This window comes from Hyperolius riggenbachi, chromosome 4 (genome assembly GCF_040937935.1).
Source record: "Hyperolius riggenbachi isolate aHypRig1 chromosome 4, aHypRig1.pri, whole genome shotgun sequence".
Lineage (NCBI taxonomy): Eukaryota > Metazoa > Chordata > Amphibia > Anura > Hyperoliidae > Hyperolius > Hyperolius riggenbachi.
The window spans coordinates 130,203,795-130,231,001 of NC_090649.1; the positions used below are offsets into that span (position 1 = coordinate 130,203,795).

Below are 27,207 nucleotides of genomic sequence, written 5' to 3' on the forward strand. Positions count from 1 at the left end.
ACCTTTTAGAATAAAGCAAAATCCAGAAACTTCATTGGTTCTGAACCAGTTTGCCCAAGAGCTGCCTCTACTGACAACAAATTGAACTGCATCATTAAGCATGCAACAGGACTAAGGCCTGGTGCACAACAAAAACCGCTAGCAGATCCGCAAAATGCTAGCAGATTTTGAAACGCTTTTTCTTCTTTTTCTGTAGCGTTTCAGCTAGCATTTTGCGGTTTTGTGAAGCGTTTTTGGTGTAGTAGATTTCATGTATTGTTACAGTAAAGCTGTTACTGAACAGCTACTGTAACAAAAAACGCCTGGCAAACCGCTCTAAAGTGCCGTTTTTCAGAGCGGTTTGCGGTTTTCCTATACTTAACATTGAGGCAGAAACGCATCCGCAATCCAAAATCTGCAGCAGCCCGGGAGTATGCGTTTCTGCAAAACGCCTCCCGCTCTGGTGTGCACCAGCCCATTGAAATACATTACCCAAGCGTATCCGCAGCCGCAAGCGGATTGCAGAACGCAGCAGAACCGCTCTGGTGTGCACTAGGCCTAAGTCCTTGATTCACTAAGGCATACTGCGGTTAGTAGTGCAGGTTAAACCACCAAGCGCATGCTACCCCCGGCGCTGTTGCGTAGCGTACACTTTTTGAATTTACGTGCGCTCTCTTGAAAACCGTGCGATATTCAAGGGAGTGTGCATAACTTCAAAGAGCGCACACTGCACAACAGCATCGGGGGTAGCATGTGCTCAGTGGTGTAACCTGCGCTGCTAAGCGCGGTATTCTTTAGTGAATCAAGGCATCAGAGTACTTCAGCCATACTAGCATCTGGAACAGGGTGTGTAGGACACGTCTAATGCTTTTTGCCTCTTTTGCTGGTTGGGACATGGAGACAAGATGTTCAATCTCTCCTTCCACCAGCTGTAACAGGTCACCCAGCAAGCCATACGCTGCTGTGATAGTGCATGAAATAATTGCAATTTACATTTTTTTTTCCTTGCTAGATTGTGCATTACAATCAAGCCTTGCAAATAAGATAAAATGTCTGCCATCTTGTGTTTGCACAGCCTATTGTGATTGATTGATTATCTGTGGTCAACTTTGCTCTGAAGTGTATAGTCAGCTTGTGCCGTGAGGTACCTTGTGGTTATTGTTATTTGTGGTTATTGTTTGATTCGTATTATTTGATTTGTAATCTGACAACTTTTATATATTTAATAAATTAATTATTTTAAAAGTAAAGAGTTGTCCTGACTTTTCATTCTTTGTACCAGTAGCTTGAGAAACTCACTATAAGAACTTAAGGTTGGGCGTTTTAATATAACAAAACTCCTCCCGTTATTTTTTGTAGGAGGCCTTAGTTTTCATTTTATTCATACGGTTATAGTTTATATAAACGTATCGTATAACGTCTGACAATAGCTTATAGTGACATCCGATTCTCCAAGCCTTCCTCACAGCTGGGACATTTTATTCAGTCTCTGCGATGTTAGGCTAGGCTCACAGTGGGCAGTGTGTTCCCTGTATTAGTGGGAATGCAGCGGAATGGGAAAGTGGCACCACAGTTTATTCACATGCTGCATCGCATACAGTGAAGTACAGTAAAACATGCAGTCAATAAAAAGTATGCTTCACTATCACTGTTAATTTTCCGGTAACGCACTGCATACAGTATGTTAGGATGCCACATGCCGTTATACCGCCCCCGCCACACTGTGAATGTCGCTATAGGTGGAGCATTGCAGTGCGTAAAGCCGCATTAGAATGCGGCCGCTATGCTACACCACAATGCACTACAATGGACTTAGCCTCACATTGGTAAACAAGCAGTATGAGTCTCAAAGCCACACATCACCTAGTGTTCCAAACAGTGCTATAAACTATACAATATAAAAAAAGCATATACAGTAAGTCTAACATTGCGGACAAGCTTTGCTCTGCCAGCAGTGGAATTGGCCTGCTGTCATTCACTAGAATACATCACATCACATTTGTGATATGAATGGATAATTAGCAGGATGATCAGTGAATGAATTTTCTCACAGTAAATACTGGATTCAGCACAACAGCAAGCTGATTACTAGAAAGCTCTGCAGTGACAAGGAAAGTCTGCCTTGTACTTCCTCCTGAGTGCGCATCCTGTTACATCCTGTCACACCTCCATCTCTTCCTGTCTTTGGAATATGCTAGGCCAGCGTGAGGTGTCCATAAAGATGGCTGATGTGCCATGGTACATCCAGCATTTCGGCAGGGCCCCTGCCCGAGTCCAGATATCGGTAGCACTGTCATAAGTCTCCATCACCACGCGGTATTCACGTGCCATGCCTCGCCAGTGGCCACCCGTCACATAGATCTGGGACCCCACAGCAATCATACCTCCATTTTCATGAAGAGTGTGAAGGAGCTGCACCTGAGGAGAATAAATATAAATGAAGTACTAATGGTGTTACTTCACAACTATCAAAGTATTTCAGTTGGTGCATTTGATGTACAGGTAGTTCTCGGTTAACGAACGAGATAGGCACTGCAGGCTCGTTCTTAACCTGAATCCATTCTTAAGTCGAAACGCTGTGCCATCTCTGTTCCCTTTGCATCCTATGTGCCCCCTTTGCCTCCAGTGTCCCCCTCTGTGCCTGTTTGTCCCCCTGTGTCTCTCTATGTCCCCTCTCTGTTTCCCCCACTCTGTTTGTACCCCCTCTGTGCCTCCGTTTGTATACTTCCTCCTTACCTCCGCTTTGCCCCCCTCTGTGCCTTCTTTTGTGCTTCCTCTGTGCCCTCGCTTTGCCCCCTCTGTGCTCTTTCTGTACAAGTCCAACGCTGTCTGTCCTCCTCTCTCTGCATCCAGCTCCCCCTAGCCGCATACAGCACCGCTCCCTGTATGTCAGGAATCTGTATGTCACATGACATACAGGAAGCAAAGCTGTGCTGTACGCAGCTAGAGGGAGCTGGATGCGGAGAGAGGAAGACAGACAGCGTTGGACTTGGCTTGGAGGTGAGTCCAATGCTGTTGCTGTACGCGCCAGAACTTGGGGGAACTTTGACGCCGCTTCAAACTGTCTGTCTGCGCATGTGGCAATGGCTGCAGCTCCACCATCTGCGCACTTGACGCCTGACACAGACGCATTCCATAGACGCAGATTCCAGGGCTTATATTAGGTAGGATCATATACATTGCTTTAGCAGTCTGTAATGCAAACTGAAAATGAGTCCCTGTTGTTGCTTCAGCAGAAGATTTCATTAGAGGTTGTTGCAGATACTGCATACTGATATTGTGATCCCTATTCTATGTGCATTGCTGCCACCGAGTTTAACAAAGAGTTTACCCACATACAGAGATACCTTTTCATGCCTTATTGTCTCTGCCTTATGCTCATGTCTATTGATTGTAATCTGGTACATAAGGAAGAATAACTAGATGTCACAGTGGCATTGTGGATAGCAATCTTGCTTTGCATGGCCAGAACAGTATCTGCCAGAAGTTTATATGTTCTACCTGTGCTTGTATGTCTTACTTCTGGGTACTCTACTTACCTTCCAAATCCCCCAAACATACAAATAACTTAAATGGTTCCCTCCTAAAATTGGCCTTAGTCTTATGTATGATCAGTACAAAGTCTAAGACTATGGTAGGAACAGGGACGGATCTAGGGGGGCGGGGGGGGGGCGAGCGGATCTCTTGCCCCAAGCGCAGTTTGTTGAATTCCTAAAAAGGCGCCAAAATTGGATAGGGAAAGGCAGTTTAGGCGCCAAAGCCTGACCTTTAGGCACCAAAACCTGACCTTTAGGCACCAAAACCTGACCTTTAGGCGCCAAAACTGGATGAGGAATGGCAGTTTAGGAGCCAAAACCTGACCTTTAGGCACCAAAGCTGGATGGGGAATGGCAGTTTAGGCGCCAAAACCTGACCTTGCCCCAGGCGTAATTTGGTCTAGATCCGTCCCTGGGTAGGAGTTAAATTGTGAGCTCCTTTTGACGGACTGTTAGGGATAAGTCTATAGATAAAGCTCTGTGGAAGATGTCAGTGCTATATAAATAATAATAATAATAATAATAACTATCACTTCACCCAATATTGCATACCTTCTTCCACAGATTGACTTCTGGTAGATACATGTACACTTTCTTGGTATTGTCAGCAATAAGATAAATAGCACCCCCTAGTGTACAACAGCGAGGAGAGGACAGATATTTTGGGATAAATGGTGATGCAATCATACACCAGCCATCTGTTAAAAAAAAAAAAAAAAGAAAGAAAGAAAAAAAGATCCAATTAAACAGTATACATATACAGGGTCCTGAAAAATGATTATACACTAGTTGCTTCTGTATTGTAGTCTGCAATCAAACACATACAAACAGAATGAATGACATATAATGACAGAAAATATTGTATTCCCTCAACCACCACACTACACATAAGCCCACATGCAATTCACTTTTTCACCTGAGTTTTCTCCTTGTGGTAAATTTTCAACTTCTCTTTAAAATAACTTTTCAGCATTTCACAATTGAAAAAGTACCAAAAGTAGTAGAAAAGGTACTATCAAAATTATCTTGTGCATTTTCTTGCTTGCTGGGGTTGACAAGATGTAAAACTACAATCTTATGTATAAAATCTTATATTACGAGTTTACTTTGACTTCAGGTTCATTTTAGAAGATACATGAGCTGAATTAAATAACTGCAGCTCTACTTACCTGAGGCTTCCTCCAGCCTCCTCTGTGTCCCTTCCTGCAGTTTTACTGTCAGCCAGCACTTGCCCAGAATGCTCCTGGCAACAAGAGACTGCAAGGGGCATAGGGGACGCCGACCTGGCCGGGTCAGTGACCACTACAGAGGGGACCCCAGAAGAGTGGCTGAGAGTGGAGGTGAGGTGAGAAATACAGAGACTTCTAGGGGCTGGAGGAAGCTCCAGGTAAGTAGCACTGTAGTAATTTAACTGCTTGCTGGCCGCTCCGCGCCGATTGGCGCAAACACGGTGGCAGCCCCGGGACCACTCCATGCCAATTGGCATGTAGTGCTAGGGGCGGAGATTGCAGGGGATTGCATCCACGCTTGAATAACGGAGCTCCGCTATCAGCCTCCCAGCGGCGATCGCCACTAGGAGACTGTTAGACGGCGAAACCGTCATCCATTCTACGGCAGCGCTGTACTGGGGACAGACGTGCGACACGGCTGTCCCCCTGGGCGGCAAGGAAGCGATCTCCTGTCATAGACTTCAACCTATGACAGCCGATCGCGCTGATTGGCTGGCAGGGGGGGGGGGGGGGGGAGAGGGGGGGAGGGAGAGTTACAATTTTTTTTTAAATGCACAAATTTAATGACAAATAAATTAAATAAATATTTATAATTAAATAAATAAACATGCTGGGAGCGATCATTGCCCACCAACAGAGAGCTCTGTTGGTGGGCAGAAAAGGGGGGGGGGTGGAATCACTTGTGTGCTAAGCTGTGTGGCCCTGCAGCTTGGCCTTAGGCTAGGTTTCCATTGCTGCGGATCCAGGCTGCTTTCCCGCCCATGAATTTGGGTTGGATTTTAGCAGCCTATAGAAGTCTATGTAAACCATACGAATTAGTGGCAGAGGAAAAATCTGAGGCCCTGCAGCATAATTCGGTGCGGGACTGTCCGAATCCCATAGCCTTGCATAGCGCAGCTAGAGGGATTCGGCTGCGAGAGGCAGCAGCTGTGCCGGCACCACGTCTCGCAAGACGCATGCCGGCGCACACGTGGAAACATAGCCTAAAAGCTGCAGTGGCCTTAATTGTAAAAAATAGCCTGGCTACTAGGGGAGTTTAAGACCGTGGTCCTCACGTGGTTAATTTGGCTCATGTATCCTTTGGGGGATAGTTTGGCATAAGTATTTAGATTTATTAATGTTATTGACAGAATTGTTTCTTGCAACTACTGAAGGGTTAGTTTGGTGAAATATGTATGTATCATACCTATAGATGGATTGTAACACTGAAGGGTCAGTGCGTTGTACTTTGCAGCACAGGAACCGACTACATACAGCTTCCCATTGCAACCAACTGCAGTAAAATTACTGACATACTTCTGGGCGGGGCTCACTGCTGACCAGGTACCACTGTAGGGATCATAACATTCCACCTCCACAGCTTCCAGCAGCGTTCCTGTGAATAGAGCCTATGTCAGCTCAGAACACTGGGGGTGTGCTCATATCATGGGAAATGGTCATAACTACATAGCAGAATTCATTACAGCTCTATATTGTGATATCTGACCTCCAACAACATATACCTCTCCATTTAAAGAGGCACTAGCATGGTTGGTGCGAGAATGTATCATAGGAGATAGTGGCTTCCATATCCCTTCATTCAGTACAAAACACCATCCCTGGCGTGTGGACCACGAATCATCTCGGGAGCCCCGGGAACCACCTGGCAAGTAGAAGAGAATAAAGGATTAACTCTATGCAGTTACTCCATTTCTAAATAACGTCCCAATCAGTGGCGTAGCAATTGGTATAGCAACCATAGCCGTTGCTATGGGGCCCGCGGCAGCTCTCCGTCACAGGGGGCCCGCAGCTGAGAGAGGACTTTAAAAAAAAAATTCTAATAATGCCGGCGCCGGCCCGCCCCCCCCCCCCCCCTCGATAATTATAGCGGAGAAAGGGCCCCCCCAATGGGGGCAACAGTTCAGCACAAAATAAACACAATGGGGGCAACAGTTCAGCACAAAATAAACGCAATGTGGGCAACATGTCAGCACAAAATAAACGCAATGTGGGCAACATGTCAGTACAAAATAAATGCAATGTAGGCAAGATGTCAGTACAAAATAAACGCAATGGGGGCAACAGTTCAGCACAAAATAAACGCAATGTGGGCAACATGTCAGCACAAAATAAACGCAATGTGGGCAACATGTCAGTACAAAATAAACGCAATGGGGACAACATGTCAGTACAAAATAAATGCAATGGGGGTAACAGTTCAGCACAAAATAAACGCAATGGGGGTAACAGTTCAGCACAAAATAAACGCAATGGGGGTAACAGTTCAGGACAAAATAAACACATTGTGGGCAACATGTCAGCACAAAATAAACGCATTGTGGGTAACATTTCACCTGGAGAAAAAAAATGTACTCACCTGACAGAAGTCTCCGGCCTCTGGCGCGCTGCTCCCTGGACCATCTTGCTCCTCCTGCAGTCTCCCGCATTGGAATGTAATAGCAGGGCTACGGCAAGATGGCGCCCGAAGCCCTGTACTGGAGACACAAATAGTCTCCAATGCAGGGCTTTGGCAGCCATCTTCCCGTAGCCCTGCTTTGCCTACCGGAGACTATGCAGGCTGGAGCGGGGCTGCAGGCTATGATCTGGCGCAGCGTCTATCAGACGCTGCGGCCAGTTCATTCAGTACGGTGGCCAGAGTCCCGAGGCCGGCTGAAAGCGGGACGTTTCCTGGGACCTCATGCAGCCTGGGACAGCGGACCCCGAAGGCGGGACGCGCCCCAGGTAAAGCGGGACGTATGGTCACTCTAGTCTAGTGGAATCAGGCCCGTAGATAGTCATTGGAGTCAGTTTTTCTGCATCCAGAATCTGCGTGTAGTGGAAACAGGCCCTTACACAAAATACACCTGTCTGACACCGCAGCTGTTAAGTTGTGGGGCTCTATACTATTAAAGTGCTTGGGGCCCCATGTAAAATTCGCACTGAGATCCAAAGCTCCTTAGTTACACCACTGCAGGGTAGGGTGGGCATACCAAGCCACAGAGATCAGATCTCTCTATCAGGATTACCTAGGTACCAGGGCCAGTTAACTTTTTCATGTGCGCTGTATGGTAGAGAACATCAAACACTCCCTGTAAGTACAGTTATAGTCTTAAAGAGAACCAGAGGCGAAGCACCATCAGGTATTTTACCATATATATTAATGGGAACGTGACAGTAAACACATACTCTGCTCTTTCTTCCATCCTTCACTGTTCAGTCTTCTTGTTATCATCTCTGATAAAATCTCTGACTGAGCATTGTCTGGCTTTGCCCCGGAATGATTATAGCTGAATCTGTCTTCTGTGATGTCTTTTCAAGCCCAAATCTGCCCCCTCCTGGCTTAGCAGGATAGCAGAGCCACAAGGGGGCAGGCTTGGCCTTGAAAAGATATCACAGAAGACTGACTTAGCTATAATCATTCTGGGGCAAAGCTAGATAAATATTCAGTGGGAGATTTTATCAGAGCTGTTAACAAGAAGACTGAGCAGTGAAGGATGAAACAAAAAACAGTAGGTGTTTACTGTCATGTTCCCATTGATATATATGGTAAAATACATGAGGGTGCTTCATCTCTGGTTCTCTTTAAATACCTCATAGGTATATGTAACTTTGCCTCTTACAGACCGTACTCACCAGTAACATAGACATCATTGTTGAGTGAAGTGACGGAGAATCCCCATTTATTATAATCCGGGAAATCTGGTAATCCCATCCACATCTCTGCCACAGAGACATAAAAGCATGTCAGTAACACCATTGGCCACTTTAGAGTCCAAGTGACAAGGAAGGCACAGATAAATGATAGCAGCCTTCTGTACAGACTTCGCCCCAGCTGTAGCTGCCCATTTCACATTAGTGTTATCCACTTTACATATGAATATGCCATAAAAGCCTGTCTTCCCAGGTATATGCCAAACTTCTAATATGTCCTTCATATGTGTTTAGTGTCTGGAATTTGCATACAGTGGAAATGGGGCCTTATTCAAGTGCAGCACCTCCACAGCTCAGTGTCCAGAGAGTCCTGTGACAGGCTTCTCGCTTGGCCATGGCTTATGTGGCTTTTGCAAAAATAAATTCCCTGCTAAAAGTCCTCTATGTAAAACACCTTAAATTATATTAATGTCTTTTTAAAACAGTAGGTAATTGCAGGTTATGACCTTCCACATGTACAAATAGGCCATGATGCATCACTTCACGGCAGTGGGTGTATTATTCAGGGTATCCTAAATAATTTATTGTGTTCCCCTTTAATCCAAAATAGAGTAAGAATATGTACTTGGAAATACAGATTAGGCCCCAGACACATTGGAATACCAACCGCGCTTCATAAAACAGATCATGACTCAGCTTTGCATATTGTGAAGTGTAACTCACTGGTTTTTGGATTAAAGAAGGCAAAGTTTGGTGATGTCCTGAGAGGAGCTTCGTCTTCTTCATCCTCATCTTCCTCTTCCTCTAGCACCTTTCCCCCTACCACCACTAGCACCTGCTGGAGGGAGGCTGTGGACTGCTCTGTTGGGCTCTGTGGCACCTGCAGGTGCAGACAAAGTGTTAGAGATTTAACAACATTATTACCTAAACTGCAGTATAGTAAAGCAACCACAAGATGTCACTGTCTGCAAAATGATGCAATGATCTTTATGGGATTGTTATTTCCTGTATGCTCTCTGTGTTCCTCTCTGTTCTAAGTAAGCTGCATTATGTGATGATGGTGTATGATTTTTATCCTTGCAAGATTTCTTCAGTAAAGAGTTCTAACTTGTTATACTGGGTGCCTTTCTAATGCTGGGAATACACGGGTCGCTTCTGGTGCTCGATTCTGCGCCCGTTCGTTTTGCCTGCTCGACTCTCTTATCTTCCGCTCGTTTTTCTTATCTTTTATCAATTCAGTTCAATGACAAATCGAGCGGCAAAACGATTGAACGGTGATTGTACATGTCGGAAATGATCTATCTAACCATCTTATCAGCTCAGAATCGACCTGTGTATTCCCAGCATGAGTGTATAGACCAGGCATGGGCAAACTTGGCCCTCCAGCTGTTAAGGAACTACAAGTCCCACAATGCATTGCAGGAGTCTGACAGCCACAGTCATCACTCATAAAGGCTAATGCATTGTGGGACTTGTAGTTCCGTAACAGCTGGAGGGCCGAGTTTGCCCATGCCTGGACTATAGACCAATCTGCTCCATCATACAGGACACAAAATCAAATCATGCATTACCTCTCCTGTGGGCCTAATCTCTTATCCTAATCTTTGTATTGCTCTTGTCTATAATCCTGTTGTTGCCATTTAATAATACATCTATAATTATCACCGGGAACAGAGGTAACAAAAGCATCATAGCCCTGAGAGGTGACACACTCTTGAAAGGTGACAGCTGTGGGAAATGTGACACGAGGTGAAACTGATAAGTGCTGGTGTGTGAGGAGAGATTCAGTTAGGGAGATTAGTCAGGTGTCTGGTGTGGTGATCAGAGTAGCACAGCTATGGAAGGTTACCCAGTGCAGAGGCCACCTCAGGTGTGAGAGGTGACACTGATGTGTGCTGACACAAAGCAGCACAAGTTCAGCAGGCTGACACACTAGTGAAAGGTGACACAGATGTGACGGCTTACAACAGATGTAAGTCCAGAGAGTGTAATGAGACCACACAGTGACCTGGGTCAGGAGGCACAGGCAGGTGATATGTGCTGTAAACCTGCACAGGATGTGCTCTGACAGGTAACCATGAGCTGCAGATCGCAGTACACTTAATTTCCTGCTAATTTACATCATTAGTAAGCTAAAAGCTCCCCCTGAGTGGTATTGCTGGAAATAATAGGCTTTTGATGAAACTGCACATGACCTGAGAAAATATGGTTGTTTTCTACCATCGTCATTTTTAACATGTAAAAATATTTGGTGTCACATGTCCTATATAAATACTGTAAATTAATAACTGCAGAAAACAGCATAGGTCAGACTGGACCTGCTTAAAGGATACCTTAGTGTTAAATCAATTCAGTAATTGACACCCTGTGTTTGGGGAGGTGCGGATAGGCTTACCGCACAATGGCTGGCAGGTGGTGCTCAGTGCTGCTCGGATACCACTTTTCACTATCTGGATCTAATTCGGATCCGGATATCCAGATATCCGATCCGGGTCGGATATCCGAGTTTAAAATTTTCTAATCCGAATCGGATATCCGACCTCAGTATCCGGCCGGATTCGGATATCCGGATAGAAAACCGGAAGTGACCTGAAAATGGCAAAAAAACCTTTCGGAGGTCTCTCTCTCTCTCTCTCTCTCTCTCTCTCTCTCCCCTTCGAAAGACTATTTTGCCATTGAAGATGATTTTGGCTTCTACTCGGATTTCTGAACTAACTATCCAGCTGGATTTTGGATTTCAGATGGGAAATCGGATTTCAAAAAATATCCGAAATTGCTATTGAAATTTTGGATAGTGGAAAAAGTTCGGATTCGCTGAGTAGTTCGGATATCCGAAATCTTGCTGAGCACCAGGAGCAAGGGGGGGGGGGGGGGGGGACACTTTGGAACGAACAGCTTTACATTTAAATGGAGACAGACGCTGGGCCACGGGAGGTGCGGTAAGCATATAAACCATGTGCCATATACAGTGGATGCATATTACAGGGTGTCCCAGGGATACAAACAACCCGCCGATCCTGTCACATTTCGTTGCACACCCCTTCCTGCACTCCCCCAGCTTAGTGTGTAAATGTAGAGTATAGTTCACCAGAAGCTGTGCTGCTCTCACCTCTCCGCTGGAGTCCAGTGCTTTACTCCCGCCTGTCTGCTCCCCACTTGCCCTAGTGCCCAGCATCTCCTACCGCGTGTAGCATGATTACACGTTACATGATGAAAGTGAGGTGCCAGCACTAGAGGGAGCAGAAAACAGACAGGATGGTGGCACAGGCATAGCACTGGACTCCAGAGGGGACGTTAGAGCACAGCTTCTGGTGCACTATACTCTGCCTTTACACACTGGACTGGGGAGCGCAGGAGGGGGTCGGAAACAGATAGTGGGACAAGGGGAGAGAGAGGCACAAAGGGAAACAGAAGGCAGCACAGTGGGACAGAAGGATGCACAGCCAGATCATCCACAAGGCAATTTAGGAAGTTGCCTAGGGCCGGCGGAGAGTCTAGGGGCCCAGTTCATGCTAGCTCCCAACAAATCTTGCTTAAAAAAGCTAGGTAGCCATCAAGGGTGAGCCCAAAGTCATTGCTTGCCTAAGGCACCATTTCACTGTAATTCATCTCTGGAAGCACAGCGGGACTGAAGGTGGCACTGGGGACTGGAGGAGACACTAGAGGATAGAAGGAGCCACAAAGGGGGGCAGAAGGAGGCGCAAACACCTGTGGGGTGCGGCTTAGTTTGGGAGGCATGGCTTTATTCAGGGGCAAAGCTTAATCAGGGGCATGGCGCCCTCCTGGACCAATGGCACTCCAGGCAGTAGCCTGGAATGCCTATACCATAATTACACCATAATTTAAAGGTTTTTGAGCTTCTTTAGTAATGCTTAGTTATATTACAAATATAGAACAACAAGCCCTACTGACAGACAGGGTAAAGTGATGATGACAAGTCATTGGGGCTATAATATGCAGGCAGTTGACAGCATGTACTACTGTAGAAGACCTGTTTGTATTACTAAAGCCTGTACCTATTAAATTTGTCTCTCTTAATAGCAATTTGTTTATATGTGATTTAACAATTTATTTGCGACATGTAAAATAGACTATAGAGTCAGAATAAACACTCCATTGTGATATAGTACCTCTTTCCTGATAATTATTTTATACTTTCCCATCCATCTGCCTGACAAAGCTTCGTTCACAGTGACAGTAAACTGGGGATGTTTTTCCTACCTCGTACACACATATCATTGTCCTTGCAGTGGTCCGTGGTTCAACGTGGCTGTATAAGTAACCTCATACCACTGTTTTCCCATGAACTGTAATGTTAAGACCTACTGGAACCTTTTACAGATATACATGTATGGGCAGTAACTTTTCTCACATTCTGATTATGGCCTTTTTTTAATTATTTTTAACCAACCTCACCCATGCCATTCTGCTGCAGTGGTGCTTTAAACTCATAAACTCACTTTACACTGACAGTATTTTGATGGCAGTTAACCAGGGCCGGTTCTACACTATTCACCACCTGAAGCAATTTTCTCTCTCCCCCACCCCCACCACGCGGCAGAAGTAGGGACAGGGGTTGACCTCATTCTTCCCTCCCTTTCCATGGGCCCCCTCCTGTGTCTCCTTGCAGTGCTGGCACAGTGGTGCGTTTTTGTAAATCTCTCACCTATCAATGTAAATTGTCCATGCTTCTTGGCAGCCGCTCCTCCCTACTTCCTGTTTCCATGCATGACGTATAGGGAAACAGGAAGTAGAGAGGAGCCAGCTGCTGAGAAGCATGGATGCGTTGTATGGAGAGGTGTGAGATTTACAAAAACGCACCGCTGTGCCAGCTCTGCAAGGGGACATGGAGAGGGAGAGAGGAATGATGTTGTCCCTTCCGCTTCTGCAGAGTGGGTGTCACCCCTTCCGAGCCCACACCCCCGGTCACGACTTCCCCTGCCCCGGCGCTGCCCCCAGGTAATCTGCCGCCTGAAGCTTCAGGCTGTGTCATGGTACAGTAGGATGCGAAAGTTTGGGCAACCTTGTTAATCATCATGGTTTTCCTGTATAAATCGTTGATTGTTACAATAAAAAATGTCAGCTAAATATATCACATAGGAGACACATACAGTGATAATTGAGAAGTGAAATGAAGCTTATTGCATTTACAGAAAGTGTGCAATAATTATTTAAATAAAATTAGGCAGGTGGATACATTTGGGAACTGTTGTTATTTTATTGATTCCAAAACCTTTACAACTAATTATTGGAACTCAAATTGGCTTGGTAATCTCAGTGACCCCTGAACTACATACAGGTGAATCTAATTGTAAGTAAGAGTATTTAAGGGGTCAATTGTAAGTTTCCCTCCTCTTTTAGATTTCTTTGAAGAGTAGCAACATGGGGGTCTCAAAACCACTCTCAAATGACCCGAAGACAAAGATTGTTCACCATCATGGTTAAGGGGAAGGATACAGAAAGCTGTCTCAGAGATTTCAGCTGTATGTTTCCACAGTTAGGAACATATTGAGGAAATAGAAGACCACAGGCTCAGTTCAAGTTAAAGCTTGAAGTGTCAGACCAAGAAAAATCTTGGATAAACAGAAGTGGAGAATGGTGAGAACAGTCAGAGTCAATCCACAGACCAGCACCAAAGACCTACAACATCATATTGCTGCAGATGGAATCACTGTGCGTCGTTCAACCGTTTGGCGCACTTTACACAGGGAGATGCTTTATGCAGAGGAAGCCTTTTCTCTGCCCACAGCACAAACAGAGCCGCTTGAGATATGCTAAAGCACATTTGGAAAAGTCAGCTTCAATGTGGAATAAGGTGCTGTGCATTGCTGAAACTAAAATGGAGTTATTTGGGCATAACAAGGGGCATTGTGCAAGGAGGAAAACCAACACAGCATTTCAAGAAAAACTCCTGCTACCTACAGTAAAATATGGTGGTGGTTCCATCATGCTGTGGGGCTATGTGGCCAGTGCAGGGACTGGGAATCTTGTCAAAGTTGAGGGACACATGGATTCCACTCAGTATCAGTAGATTCTGGAGACCAATGTCCAGGAATCAGTGACAAAGCTGAAGCTGCGCCAGAGGTGGAACTTTCAACAAGACAATGACCCTAAACACTGTTCAAAATCCACTAAGGCATTCATGCAGAGGAACAAGTACAACGTTCTGGAATGGCCATCTCAGTCCCCAGACCTGAATAGAATTGAAAATCTGTGGTGTGAGTTAAATAGAACTGTCCATGCTTGGAAGCCATAAAACCTGAATGAACTAGAGATGTTTTCTAAAGAGGAATGGCCCAAAATACCTTCAACCAGAATCCAGACTCTCATTGGAACCTACAGGAAGCATTTAGAGGCTATAATTTCTGCAAAAGGAGGATCTACTAAATATTGATTTAATTTATTTTTTGTGGTGCCCAAATTTATGCATCCGCCTAATTTTATTTGAACAATTATTGCGCACTTTCTGTAAATCCAATTAACTTCATTTCACTTCTCAAATATCACTGTGTGTGTCTCCTATATGATATATTTAACTGACATTTTTTATCGTAACAACCAACGATTTATACAGGAAAATCATGACGATTAATTAACAAGGTTGCCCAAACTTTCGCATCCCACTGTAGGTCCTCCCTTGCAGTTAATCATACATAAAACTGAAGGAGGCACAAAGCCTAAGGACCTCTGGCTATGTATTATTCTGACATCAGATTAAAGTAACCTTGCAGTCATTAAATCACAAGCATGGTTTGTACATCTGAAGTATACTGCAAATAGCTAAAGTGTAAATGTGTCACTACATACCTGCCCAAGGTTCCTCTTGATCAATGCTCTGCATGGTTCAGATTCACTGATCAGTGGTTCAGCATCCATCAGTTCTTGTAGATAGTTGTCAGTCAAGCTTGACAGCCTGACCACACTAAGCAGCTCCGGGAGGTAAGTAGCTCTGTTCTTCTCATCTCGCCTCACCCAGTGAAGTACTGCCTTTGCAAGACTCTGATCTTCCCTCACTTGCAGGAGAGGATCTCTTAAGTACTGAAGTAATTGCTCAGGAGACAGAAGTAGGAATTCATCTTCTTGGCATACTGCTTCAAAATTCTCCTGCAGGTAAGACCAGGCCTTTGCTATCACTTCGGGACAACCATGTCTTTCACCAAACTCCCAGATGCCTAAACAGTTGGTAGCATCCATTTGTTGTTGCAGATAACGGATGCAAACCTTCCGCACTGCAGGGAAGTGAAGTTGGTTGGAAACAGAGATAAGGCCTTCTACATTGTCCTGGTTAATGGTGAGTCTTCCAGTGTAGGAAAAATTAATAAGCGTTTCCATAAGATCTGCATTAACTTCTTTGATCTCCACCTGAGCTGAGATGCTTTCCTGGAAGTTTCCCGTGAACATTGTTTGGAAATATTGGCTGCAGAGAGCCAGCACTGCCCTGTGGCAAGGAAATTCCCGTCCTTGAACCATAAGGGTGACATCTGAGAGTCGAGGGTTAAAGCGAAGAGACTGTAGACCTGATAGAATAGAGTCTGAATGGGAGGGGAGACAGAATTCCAGATCATCAACGTTCCTCACCATGGTTTCCTCTCAAGAGTGTTCACCAAAGGAGTAAGAACATTGGCTAACAATTCTACAAAAAGAAACATAAATCCATAAACATATCTGAGCATCGGAAATTAGGCATATTACAGCATAAGGTATTCATGTATTTTCCAACTTTAAAGGACAACTAAAGTGAGAGGGATATGGAGCCTGACATATTTATATCTTTTTAAGCAATACCAGGTGCCTGGCAGCCCTGCTGATCCTCTGCCTCTAATACTTTTAGCCATAGACCCTGAACAAGCATGCAGCAGATCAAGTGTTTCTGACATTATTGTAAAATCTGATAAGATTAGCTGCATGCTTGTTTCTGGTGTTATTCAGACACTACGGCAGCCAGATAGATCAGCAGAGATGCCTTGCAATTTGTATTGTTTAAAATGAAATAAATATGGGAGTCACCATATTCTTCTCACTTTAGTTGTCCTTAAAAGAATACCTAAGGCAAACTTTTTGGTCAAACGTTAAATACCTACCTAAGGAGAGGGAGAGGGAAGCCTCTGGATCGTCCAGAGGCTTCCCATGCCATCCTCCAGTCCTCTGTTGGCTAGTGAGGACCCCCGCAAAGGAATCCAACGAGCATCTGTCGGATTCCCTGCTCGCCACTAAGCTCCTCTTCAAGCACATGTGCGGACATACTGTGCCTGTGTGACCACGGCCGTGCCCATGCAATAAGTTGGGGCTGCTCACCGTGTTAACGGCTCTCCGCTGTGCTCATGCATAAAGACGAGCATGGTGGCGATGTGCAAGAGGGTCTGGGCAGGGGTGGATGACTAGAGGACAGCATAGGAAGCCTCTGATGGATCCAGATAAAGCAGGTCATTTGGCACAGGCTGTAGCCCGCGCTGCGTCTGATGTCAATAGGGACCCAGTCAGCTTTTAAATGTAATTTGGGTGCCTGGCATTTCAGTGGCAGCAGGGAGAGCTGTCATTTGGCTCCCCCAGTGCCTAATTGACCAGGTGACGGGATAATATTTACTGGGATCCAGAGCCTTCATCCCATGCAATGTTGGACTGGAAGGTGGATGGAAATCCACTTGCTGGCCAAGCAGCAGTAATCATGTGTTGCTAATCACAGTGAAGACTTGCTACAGTTTTCTACTGGAAGTGATAACATATGGTTTCTGCTACTAGGGCAGCAGGTAAATTTCTCAGCTTTTCCACCTCCCAGTCAGACACTGATCCCTCGGCATGGTGACACTATCAGATATACATTTTTCCCATCCCAGCTGGTGGGAAGGCAAGACTTTTAATTGCAAACGATCATTAACCAAGGACATTTTGATAACCCTTGGCCTGCAGGTTACAACAGTGCAGCAGCCACTTGAGAGAGGCCTATGACTGCATAGCGAGTACATTGAGTCAAACTGTCCTTCAACACATAAGCTGTAACACAGGGAATTGTTGCCACCATCGATTAAAGCAGACCTGAACTCATAACTTCCTCTCTGCTCTAAAAGATGCACAACAGCATAATAACCTTTAAAGAAAAATATTTATTTGTTACTGCTGATACAAATCCTAAAATAAATCTGCAGGTTTTCTACTTCCTGATTCATGGAAGCAGACATATTGTTAACAGCCTGTGCTTTCAAATGGCTGTATCTGTCATATCTGCCATAGGCAGTCATGTGACACAGGGGCGAGATCAAATTACAACTTGTGATTAGATACAAATGAGGGGGAATTAAACAGGATAAACTCTCTAAATACATACAGGGTGCATTTCTCTCTGTTTTCCTTCTGCTCTGTGAAAGAGTTCAGGTCCACTTTAATGCTTTTAGCTATTAAAAAGTCAGCGCAGATCCACTGTTCCACAATAAATCGTCTTTCACCAAAGTGGTCATAAAGGTCTCATATCCAAGTGGTACCGTCACCCAAAGGATTAGAGGGAGCTTACCAACTGTTGACAACCCACGTTATAAGGTTGTATGTCTCGCATTCAGTGGTAAAAAGGGACCTGGAACCACCCAGGATCCAAGATTTCCAAAAATCCTTATGTTAGTTCGGGTACACCATCCGGAAGATCAAGGCCAATAAAACATGCAAATAAACGGTAGATCTAAGTGTAACCCATTTATTAAAAAACATAGCACATAGCCATAAAAGAAAGTAAAATTCAACAAAACTTACATACGGGGCCCAAGCAATGGGAACCCCGAAACAATATTGCGCTTGTATGCTAGTCCACAACCAGTAAGAAGGTATAAAAGGCGCCGCCTGTCTCTTTCCCGACCGGTTTCGCAGTACTTATAAAGAGACCTGGGGCCATATGCAATTCACTTTTTCACCTGAGTTTTCTCCTAGGAGATAATTTTTCATCTTCGATTTGAAAACACTTTTCAGCACTTTTTAACTAAAAAAAGTACCAAAAAGTAGGTGAAAAAGGACTATGAAAATTATTTTTTGCTTTCTGGTGGCTTACAAGGCATTTTATTGACAAGTTTAAAAATATCACCTAGGAGAAAACGCAAGAGAAAAAGTTAATTGCATATAGGCCCAGGGTCGGACTGGGCCACAGTAGTACAGTTTTTTCCCTCGGTGGGCCCCCCTCCAGTTCTCTGGTGGGCCCCCCCTCCTTGTCTGACAGAGCTCCAATTGCTGCCTGCAGCACAAAAATTCTCTTCTCAGTGCTGTAATTACTCATGCTGAGAACAGTGGCATAGCTAAGGAGCTGTAGGCCTCGATGCAAATTTTACAATGGGGCCCCCCAAGCACTCTATACATAACAATTGATACGGCGCACCAAAATCTGCCAATGGCAACTACAGTGTCAGAGGTGCAAGAAGGGGATGGGGAGCAGCGTGTTACTGATTACCCCCAAGCACTCTATACATAGCAATCCCTGCCAATGGCAACTACAGTGTCAGAGGTGCAAGAAGGGGATGGGAAATAGCTTGTTAATGATTACCACTGTTCAAAGTATCTATAGAAGTGATTATTATGAGCAAAGGACCAATAGAGAGGCAATACTGTAGTTGAGGGAGGGCCCTTCGGGGCCCCTTTGGCCCATGGGCCCCGATGCGGTCGCAACCTCTGCAAAGTAGGATATTACTTTATATTGAAGGGGGGGACTCTATGCAAAGCTTTGCTGGGCAGCAGTGTCTCTGAATTACAATGCTGTTAAGATCATGTACATTTGGCCCTGTCCATAATACATCATGACCACGTCCACCTTCCGGTGCATGGTCACGCCCTTTTTTCACCGCAATCATGGGATGTGTGGGCCCCAGGTTGAAATTTCTTTGGTGGGCCCCCAGTGTCCCAGTCCGACCCTGTGTAGGCCCCTATGTTGTCTCTAAACGTTGGTTTATGATTGATCTAAATTGGACAATAAATTCAATAGGGGTAAAAAGTGTCCAGAGGTGTTTAAAACTGAGTTAAAAACAGCAATAAAAAGGTAAAGGGGTGAGGTGGCTTACCTCAATGACGACATTCTGGAATAAGAACAATAAATGTTAATTTTGCACCGGCAACACGTTTTACGGGTCTAAGCCTGCTTCCTCGGGCCAATAAGTGTGCCAGAACATACAACATCTATGAGCATGGAGCGCTTCTGATGGGCAGTAAATCGATTTGTTAGAAATTCTGGCTTTCGGATAGATTTGACTATTGAGGGGTGGTGTCATCCACCCTATTCAGCACATTACACTCCAGTTTCTACTGACTTTGGCTATACCATAAGGAGTGTGGCAGAGCTGTTATCTAAGTGATTAGAGACCAGTCAGCATGGTATCTGGTCAGGTGACTATCGCTGGAAGGGAAAATAGCTTTTCTTGTTTCCAAGCAGCAGATTCAGAACAGAAACAGGAGTGGAGGAATAAAACAAAGTCTATCAGCTCAGCCTCATAAAGAGCCTTGATTAATCATTCATGCTGTAGATAGGCAGCCAAAGCAGTAACCTAATGCAGCAACATTTCATGAAGCATTTAATAATTTTTGTACAAAGCAAAAGAAATGAAGCTTGCCACAAAGGCTGGATGGAGTGACATCCACTTGCAGTCATTTGCACTGTGTCATGCCTAATCTGTAATGTTGAGTGATTGGGAGAACAAGTTCCAGCAGAAGTCCAGCATTAGAGTGTTGCATAGAGATGTATTCCCCACTAGTGCTTCAGGCAGAGATAACACACAACTCTAAGTTTGTTGCACGTTTTTGTTACATTCTGCTAACAGCTGCAGTTTACACTAGTAATCTATATAGAGCAGGAGCATCAACCAGGCAACATAGGCATGTGCCTGGGGCCCTGGTGGGTGTCAAGCGGCCCCCCAGCCACCTTATCTGACCTCTCTTAAATTCAGCTTAGTAAAGAGACCACAAGATGGCCCCAACTCTAATAACTTGCCTAGTGCCCCATGACATCATAATCCATCTCTGGTACTCCTGCAAACAGCTATACATGCAGTGATTCGTTATTGAGTGCTGTATCACCTTGCAACGTCATTCTCTTAGGACCACTGGTGTAACTGTACTTCATTATAGCTGTCTGCTTGCCCCACAAAATACTGTAAAAAGCTAACTTGGATCTCCTTCCTAGGATGTCTGGACACTGAGTTCTGGCCAGTGTAGCAAGATGCCCCACCATCCATGCTCCCAGTTGTAATTAGTGACTTCATCTCCTAACTGAACAAGTTAATGTATAAACTCAAATACAAGTCGACCTCGTGTATAAGTCGTCTCCAATATTTGACCCTTTTAGCTGGAATTTTTTATTGACTCAAGTATAAGTCTACCCAGCAAAGTTAACAGCTGCACTTGGGGCCCATGAGGGGTTAATGACATAAAGTATTGCAGCCATTAACTCCTCCTGGCCCTTAAGCGCAGCCAATAATTCCTCCTCCAGGCCCCAAGTGCTGCAATTATCCCCTCCCCTTCCTGTAGCCCAGTATATCCCCCAAAATTTCCTTGTTATTTGTTGTGGCCAGGGCTTTCAGACCTGTGCTTTCTTGGCATTTCCTTTATCAAAAAAGTGTCACTTACCACTGGATAAATTAGTGCAAATGGGAATGTCACTAACATTACACACATTACTGGTCAGTGTTGCCCGTGACTCGTGTATAAGTCGACCCCTACACTTTTATTAAGTGAGTCAGACCTGAATTTCTAGACTTATACTCGAGTATACAGTATATGGTATGAGGTAGATCAGATGACCTTTAGGTGGTGCCGCGAGATGCTAGGGAAATCTATGGCTGTAAGAAGCCGCACTCTGACTGGACTGTTAGAAGTCTTTTCTGTATATGGTGTACCTAAAGGTATCCATTAATGATGCAATCTTGATCGTACAATCTTACTACTTCTATGTAATATGAGGGAGTACCTAAAGTATCCTTTCTAAGTATATTCACTTAGGTTACTCTTCCACTACATAAATTAGCAGAGCTCCCAACTGTCCCTCTTTTGGAACCCGGTCCCTCTGTCCCTCTTTCTGGACTGATGTAAAGATCTTCAGTATATAAATATATGTATTTTTTTCTACTGAAAATGTATTTAATTGACACTAAACTTTATTCTTGTATTTTAAATTACTATATTTCTTATTTTCATTTGTTAATATAAAGGAAAAGTAGTGATGATGAGAAAAAGAACCAGTGTAGTTTGAATGATAAAATTACATCTTTTGCTGATTAATTTTTAATTTCTAATACTTTTAGCCGTAGACCCTGAACAAGCATGCAGGAGATCAGATGTTTATGACATTATTGTCAGATCTGACAAGATTAGCTGCATGCTTGTTTCCGGTGTAATTCAGACACCACTGCAGCCAAACAGACCAGCAGGGCTGCCAGGCAACTGGTATTGTTTAAAAGGAAATAAATATGGCAGCCTCCATATCACTCTCACCTCGGGTTCACTTTAAAGACACGTGTTAGGACATTAGTAAAGGCATAGGTTCAACCAAGTTACCCACAGATTCCAGGTTTTCTAAAGTCCTTCTTGATTTTGACCTACATCTCCTCAAAGCCAAGTCAGAAAGCACCTTTTCTTTCTACTACTTCCCTACCTGAATTATTCACTCTTTTCTATTCCTCGTCCTCAAAAATATTGCTATTACAGTACTTATACTACCCTCCATTGGTTTGCTTTATTATCTAACTGCTTGTTCCAAATCTCTTTCAACAATAATTCTTCCCCTCACATACCTCCCAACTTTTTGAGATGAAAAAGAGGGAGACGTAAGCCACCCCCCTGTCACACCTCTAATCACGCCCCCGTCACACCCCTAGTCACACATACCATAAAGATTTTAGATGTGTCTGATTCATTAGAGAAACAGACATATAAAATAATAAAGACATATGGTGGCACTCTACCTAAAAACATGTGGACATGCAAAGGAAGAAAACAATATAGGAACAAGAAACTAAACACGATAATGGAACAGCGTTCTGGGAAACCAGACAACAAATTCTTTAGAGGTTATAAATACAATTTAGATCCCACTTGGCATTCATGCCCTGCGGTGTATGAGTCCCCATACGCCAAATCCAAAGAGCCTCTCTTTTAAGCAAGGCACTCTGCGTGTCCCCACCCCTAAGTGACCTGTAAACACGCTCTACACCCTAATACACAAATGGGGTCATGTCTCCCGAAGGTTGTTGTAAAAAATTACTCAATAGTAACTAAAAAAGCATGACTAGAGGGAAACAGCCCCGGCGGTCACAGGGGGGACCCAGAGCTGTGGCGGGCCCCAACTACTTAACTTAATTCCTACACAGGGGATAGGGGACTATCCTTCAGACCAGGTGTTTGTGTGGCTATACTAATTATGGGTTTTAAGATCATGATGGTCACACCTGTGTTATGACCCTTGTGGGATGAGCACCAAGGCCGTGAAGGGCACCAAGAAGAGGCAAGGGAAGGGGTGTGAAAATTTGCAGGGGCGCCATAAAAGTTTCACTTGGGGGGCCCCATGAATTATATTTACACCACTGCTTAAAACACTAAAGAGATTCAAAGAGGTTCTGGAGGGGCCCTTAAAATGCAAATAGTTTTCTCCCACATCTAAAAAACATACTATTTAGTTAATTGGTGGCCCCCAAAATACATGTCAAACTCCGTCCCGCGGGCCAAATCTGGCCCTCAGAGCCATTAAATTTGGCCATCAAGTGGTTTCCCCACTTTGCATTATGTTTGGCCCGCTCTAGACCACCAGGGAGGGAATATTGGAGGTGAAGCCCTAGAACACTAGGGAAGCCATATGGGTTAGGTAAGGGGAAAGCACTAAACACTAGGAAACTTTATAGGGCTGGGTGGGGGTCTCTAGAGACCAGGGAACTGTATAGGGGAGGGAGGACCACTAGATAACAGGGAACTGTATGAGGGTTGGAGAGGGGCCATTAGACACCAGGGAAGTTTATAAAGATGCCAGGTATCCAGTAGACATTGAGTTTGACCAGCACTAGGTCCCAGTATACAATTTCGGCCCGCACTAGGTCCCAGTATACAATTTTGGCCCACTTTGTACTTGAGTTTGATACCCCTGCCTTAGACTATGGTAGGGATTATAATGTAAGCTCTTTTCAGGGAAAGATAGTGACATGACTGTACTCTGTAAAATGATGTGAAACATGAAAGAAATATATAATAGCATACAATCCCTAACTGGCGTTAGATAAAAGTCTATAATTCCATGTAGAGGAAGCTATTAGGTACTGTGCATAGGGTTAATGCAGAATGCTTTTGGGAGACAATCCCCTTTTCTATGAAGATACAATAGCATTACCACATATACTGCAGTGTTTCACAACAGCACTCCAATACCATGCTTGAGGATGGGTAGACATCTCTTCATTCATCAGTGTAGGTGAGACATCTGATTGTCCATGCTCAGCCATGTAGAGCCTTCTGGGCTGCTGCCAGGAGCACAGGATAAGCACAGCATGTACCCCACCTTAAAGGGTTAGTGCACTTAGACATTATTGTGTCTTAAATAACTTAAAATGATGCCCAGATAAATTATGCAATGTTCTTGCATTATTTATTTTACATCAATTTTAAGATACAGACATGTCAGCTCCAGTATATAGTGTAAGATGTTACACTGTGCTTATACCGATAGTAACCTAAAGTAGCTGCAGTTCCTGCTGATCTTTGCTTTAATCATTTGAAGCTTCCTTCCACAGTCTCTACAGAGTTTAATTAACTCTCTAAACTCATTATATCATGTCTTTGTTAAAGTGCTAATAACAGCTGAAAAAAAAAATCTGTTCAGGCTGTATGAGTAATACAAGTGCATTGCATTATGGATTAGAGCTTAAAGAGACTCTGTAACAAAATGTTCAGCCTTATTTCTTCTATCCTATAAGTTCCTTATAGGATAGAAGAAATAAGGCTGAAAATTCTCCTTCCAGTTACTGCAGCCTTTTCTAGTTGCACAGTGGCTGTGTTATATCTGTTATATGATCTAATCTTCTCTATTCTGATGGCTCTGTCAGCTGAGGCTGGAATGTGTGGATTGTGCTGCACTGCTTGTCATTGGCAAAAGCTATACACACCCTCTCCAAGCTCTGTATGAGTCAGAGACTGAGCTACTCTCAAGCCTATCCCACTCTAGTTAGAAGCCATGTCTTTTGTTTGTAAACACTGCCTAAAACTGGCACTTACAAACCAGGATCGCAGCAGGGAGTGGCAGAAACAGCACAGAGGGGCCCAGGAGAACATAATGAATAGAATGGTATGCTTTTTATTGTAAGAATTTTACAGTACAGATTCTCTTTAAAGCAAACCTGAAGTGAAAATAAACGTATAAGATAATGAATTGTATGCGTAGTACAGCTAAAAAATAGAACATTAGTAGCAAAGAAAAGAGTCTCATATTGTTTTCCAGTACAGGAAGAGTTAAAAAAAGCTTCAGTTATCTATGCAAAAGAGCTTCTCCGAGCTCTTCAACCCACGGGGCCGAATACAGTCCTGTTTTCTGAAGCAATTAAACAGCCAAGAAACAGGGAGAGACAGCTTCAGATAAGGTTTTACTGCAGGAAGGTTCAAAGGTCATTATTTCGGCTTTGTTTTATAGCTTAAAAGACAGAAGGTGGTTTTAAAACTGCAACTGTGACAGTATGATACAATGTTATTAAAAAAAAAGCTATATACCGTAAATGAAAATAAAAATATGAGACTCTTTTCTTTGCTACTAATGTTCTATTCATTATCCATACTACACATACAATTCATTATATCATAAGTTTTATTTGCTTCAGATTTGTTTTACCGTAATTTTCTGATATTTTAAACACACTCAAGTATAATGAAAAAAGTATGCAAACATGCTGAATACTCAGTCCAAGTGTAGTTGCATTTTCTACCAAACAAGTAAACAATGATGTAAGGAAAAAAATGATAGTTAAAATGTTTGTACTTCTATCACTCTGAATGGTGACCTATACAAATCTGTAGACTGTAATATCATTCTGCACAGGCTGCCAGTTCTCAGAAAGCTTGCTGGTTTTATCCAGCTTCAGATGACCAGGAGACATGTTTACCTCGGATGATTATGTCACACTGCTATCCAAATAACTTGCCACATGACAAGGCAGCAGCCAGGCTGAGGGAAAGGTGAGTATGACAAGAGGTGCTGCCACGTCATATCTGGAACTGAGACTATTATCACGCCATTGTCGCCCATAACTCACCGGATCCTGAGGAGTATGGCTGTGTGTCTGCTGGTCTGGCCGCTCAGTCCTGCTCTTCTGCCCCTGCCATGGAGTATTTCCAGTGTGTGTGTGTGTGCAGCCAGAGCTCCCTGGGGTTATTAATAGATCGGCCACTCTATGGCAGTCAGGCCCTCACATTCCTCACCTTCTCAGCTGCCCCCTCCCTGGATGTGAAAGATGAACACACAAAGGCTGCCAGGCATTGGGAATGGACTTCATATGAACCAGCATTTTGTACTCTGTATAATTTGTAGCAGATTAGAGAAATAATCAATGTATTCCTGAGATTGCTCATTGCTTAAAAAGGGACTGTAGGGGAAATAATATAATGAAGTCTCTATAAAATAATATAATAAAGAATATCGCTTAAATTTTTTTTAAACCTTATTTAAAAAAAAAAAAAGCACCCAGCGGTTCTGGATGTGTGCCTGGCTTTCAGGGGCATAAAGAGATGATTTGCATATATGGGAGTGAAGCATCATGGGAAACAGTTGCTCACTTATCTGTATTTGCTATAATACAGCTTTGGGTGAGCAACGTTGGTTTCCCATGATACATCACTCCCAAATATGCAAATCATCTCTTTATGTCCCTGAAAGCCAGGCACACATCCAGAACCTTTGGTGTATAGTAAGCCTATATAGTTTATATGTTGGATTGGTGAGGCTCTGTAAAATTTATAAGCTATAGGCTCACTATACAACAGTGGTTCTAAACGTGGGCCTGGCTTTCAGGGGCATTAAGAGATGATTTGCATATTCGGTAATCAGCTGCTCACTTAAAGCAGAATTTTCACTAAAACCTTCTGTTTTAAGAGGGCAAAATTATATTCAGTACAAAATGTGTGGTTTAAGTATTGGTTAGGGATTGTTGTAACTGCATGGTGTACTTTTTAATATTTGGCCATGCCCACCATAGTTGTGAAAGAAACGAACGAGCATTACAATTACATTACCCCCTATTAGTATACTTGTGGGAGTATTAAGTGTTCGGGGAAGGGATCATCGACCCATATCAAATTTTTTGCTCAAAGAGCAACGAAAAAAGACTCTTCAATCAATCAATCAATCAATCAATAGCTAGACTTATAAGTCTCAAGTTGATAAGTCTAGCTGTTGACTGAGGAGTCTTTTTTTCTTTTTTTTTTCTTTGAGCAATGCCCACCATAGTGAGCAATGCCCACCATAGTGGATGCCTCAGGAGAGATAATTTGCCAATAAGTCCCCTGGCAGACAATATACATAAGAATTACTGAACCCGCTTTGGGTAGAGTTTTTCATTTTATCCAAAACCATCAGGTTTGTGATCTTGTTTTATGCAATTTATGGGGCAAGTTTTCATGGAATGAGGATTGGCCTCGAATCAAGCTATCAATATCTCATGCCTATTGGTATATCTTAAAGCCTCATATACACGTGTAGATGAGGCGGCTATCCGGCGGATCGCCTCTTCCGCGTCCCCGCCACGTCCCCGCTCGCCGCGCGTGCGCCGGAATCAATACCCGCTTGATTCCCGCTCGTCCCCGCGCCGCAACGCTTATCTTCCGCTCGATTCCCTGCCATTGGCCCCTCG

The 27,207-nt window shown here is 43.9% G+C and overlaps 1 protein-coding gene across 1 annotated transcript; it reads right to left on the reverse strand.

The window, feature by feature from the left end:
* Positions 1 to 651: 651 nt before the first annotated feature.
* On the reverse strand, positions 652 to 25,715 carry KLHL30 (kelch like family member 30). The gene is made up of 8 exons (XM_068280670.1): positions 25,615 to 25,715; positions 15,182 to 16,007; positions 9,098 to 9,254; positions 8,357 to 8,443; positions 6,231 to 6,386; positions 5,931 to 6,119; positions 4,068 to 4,213; positions 652 to 2,397 (listed from the first exon to the last, which is right to left on the reverse strand). The coding sequence occupies exons 2-8, from the start codon at positions 15,953 to 15,955 to the stop codon at positions 2,140 to 2,142; spliced, it is 1,767 nt and encodes a 588-aa protein (XP_068136771.1). The 5' UTR covers positions 15,956 to 16,007; positions 25,615 to 25,715; the 3' UTR covers positions 652 to 2,139.
* Positions 25,716 to 27,207: the final 1,492 nt, after the last annotated feature.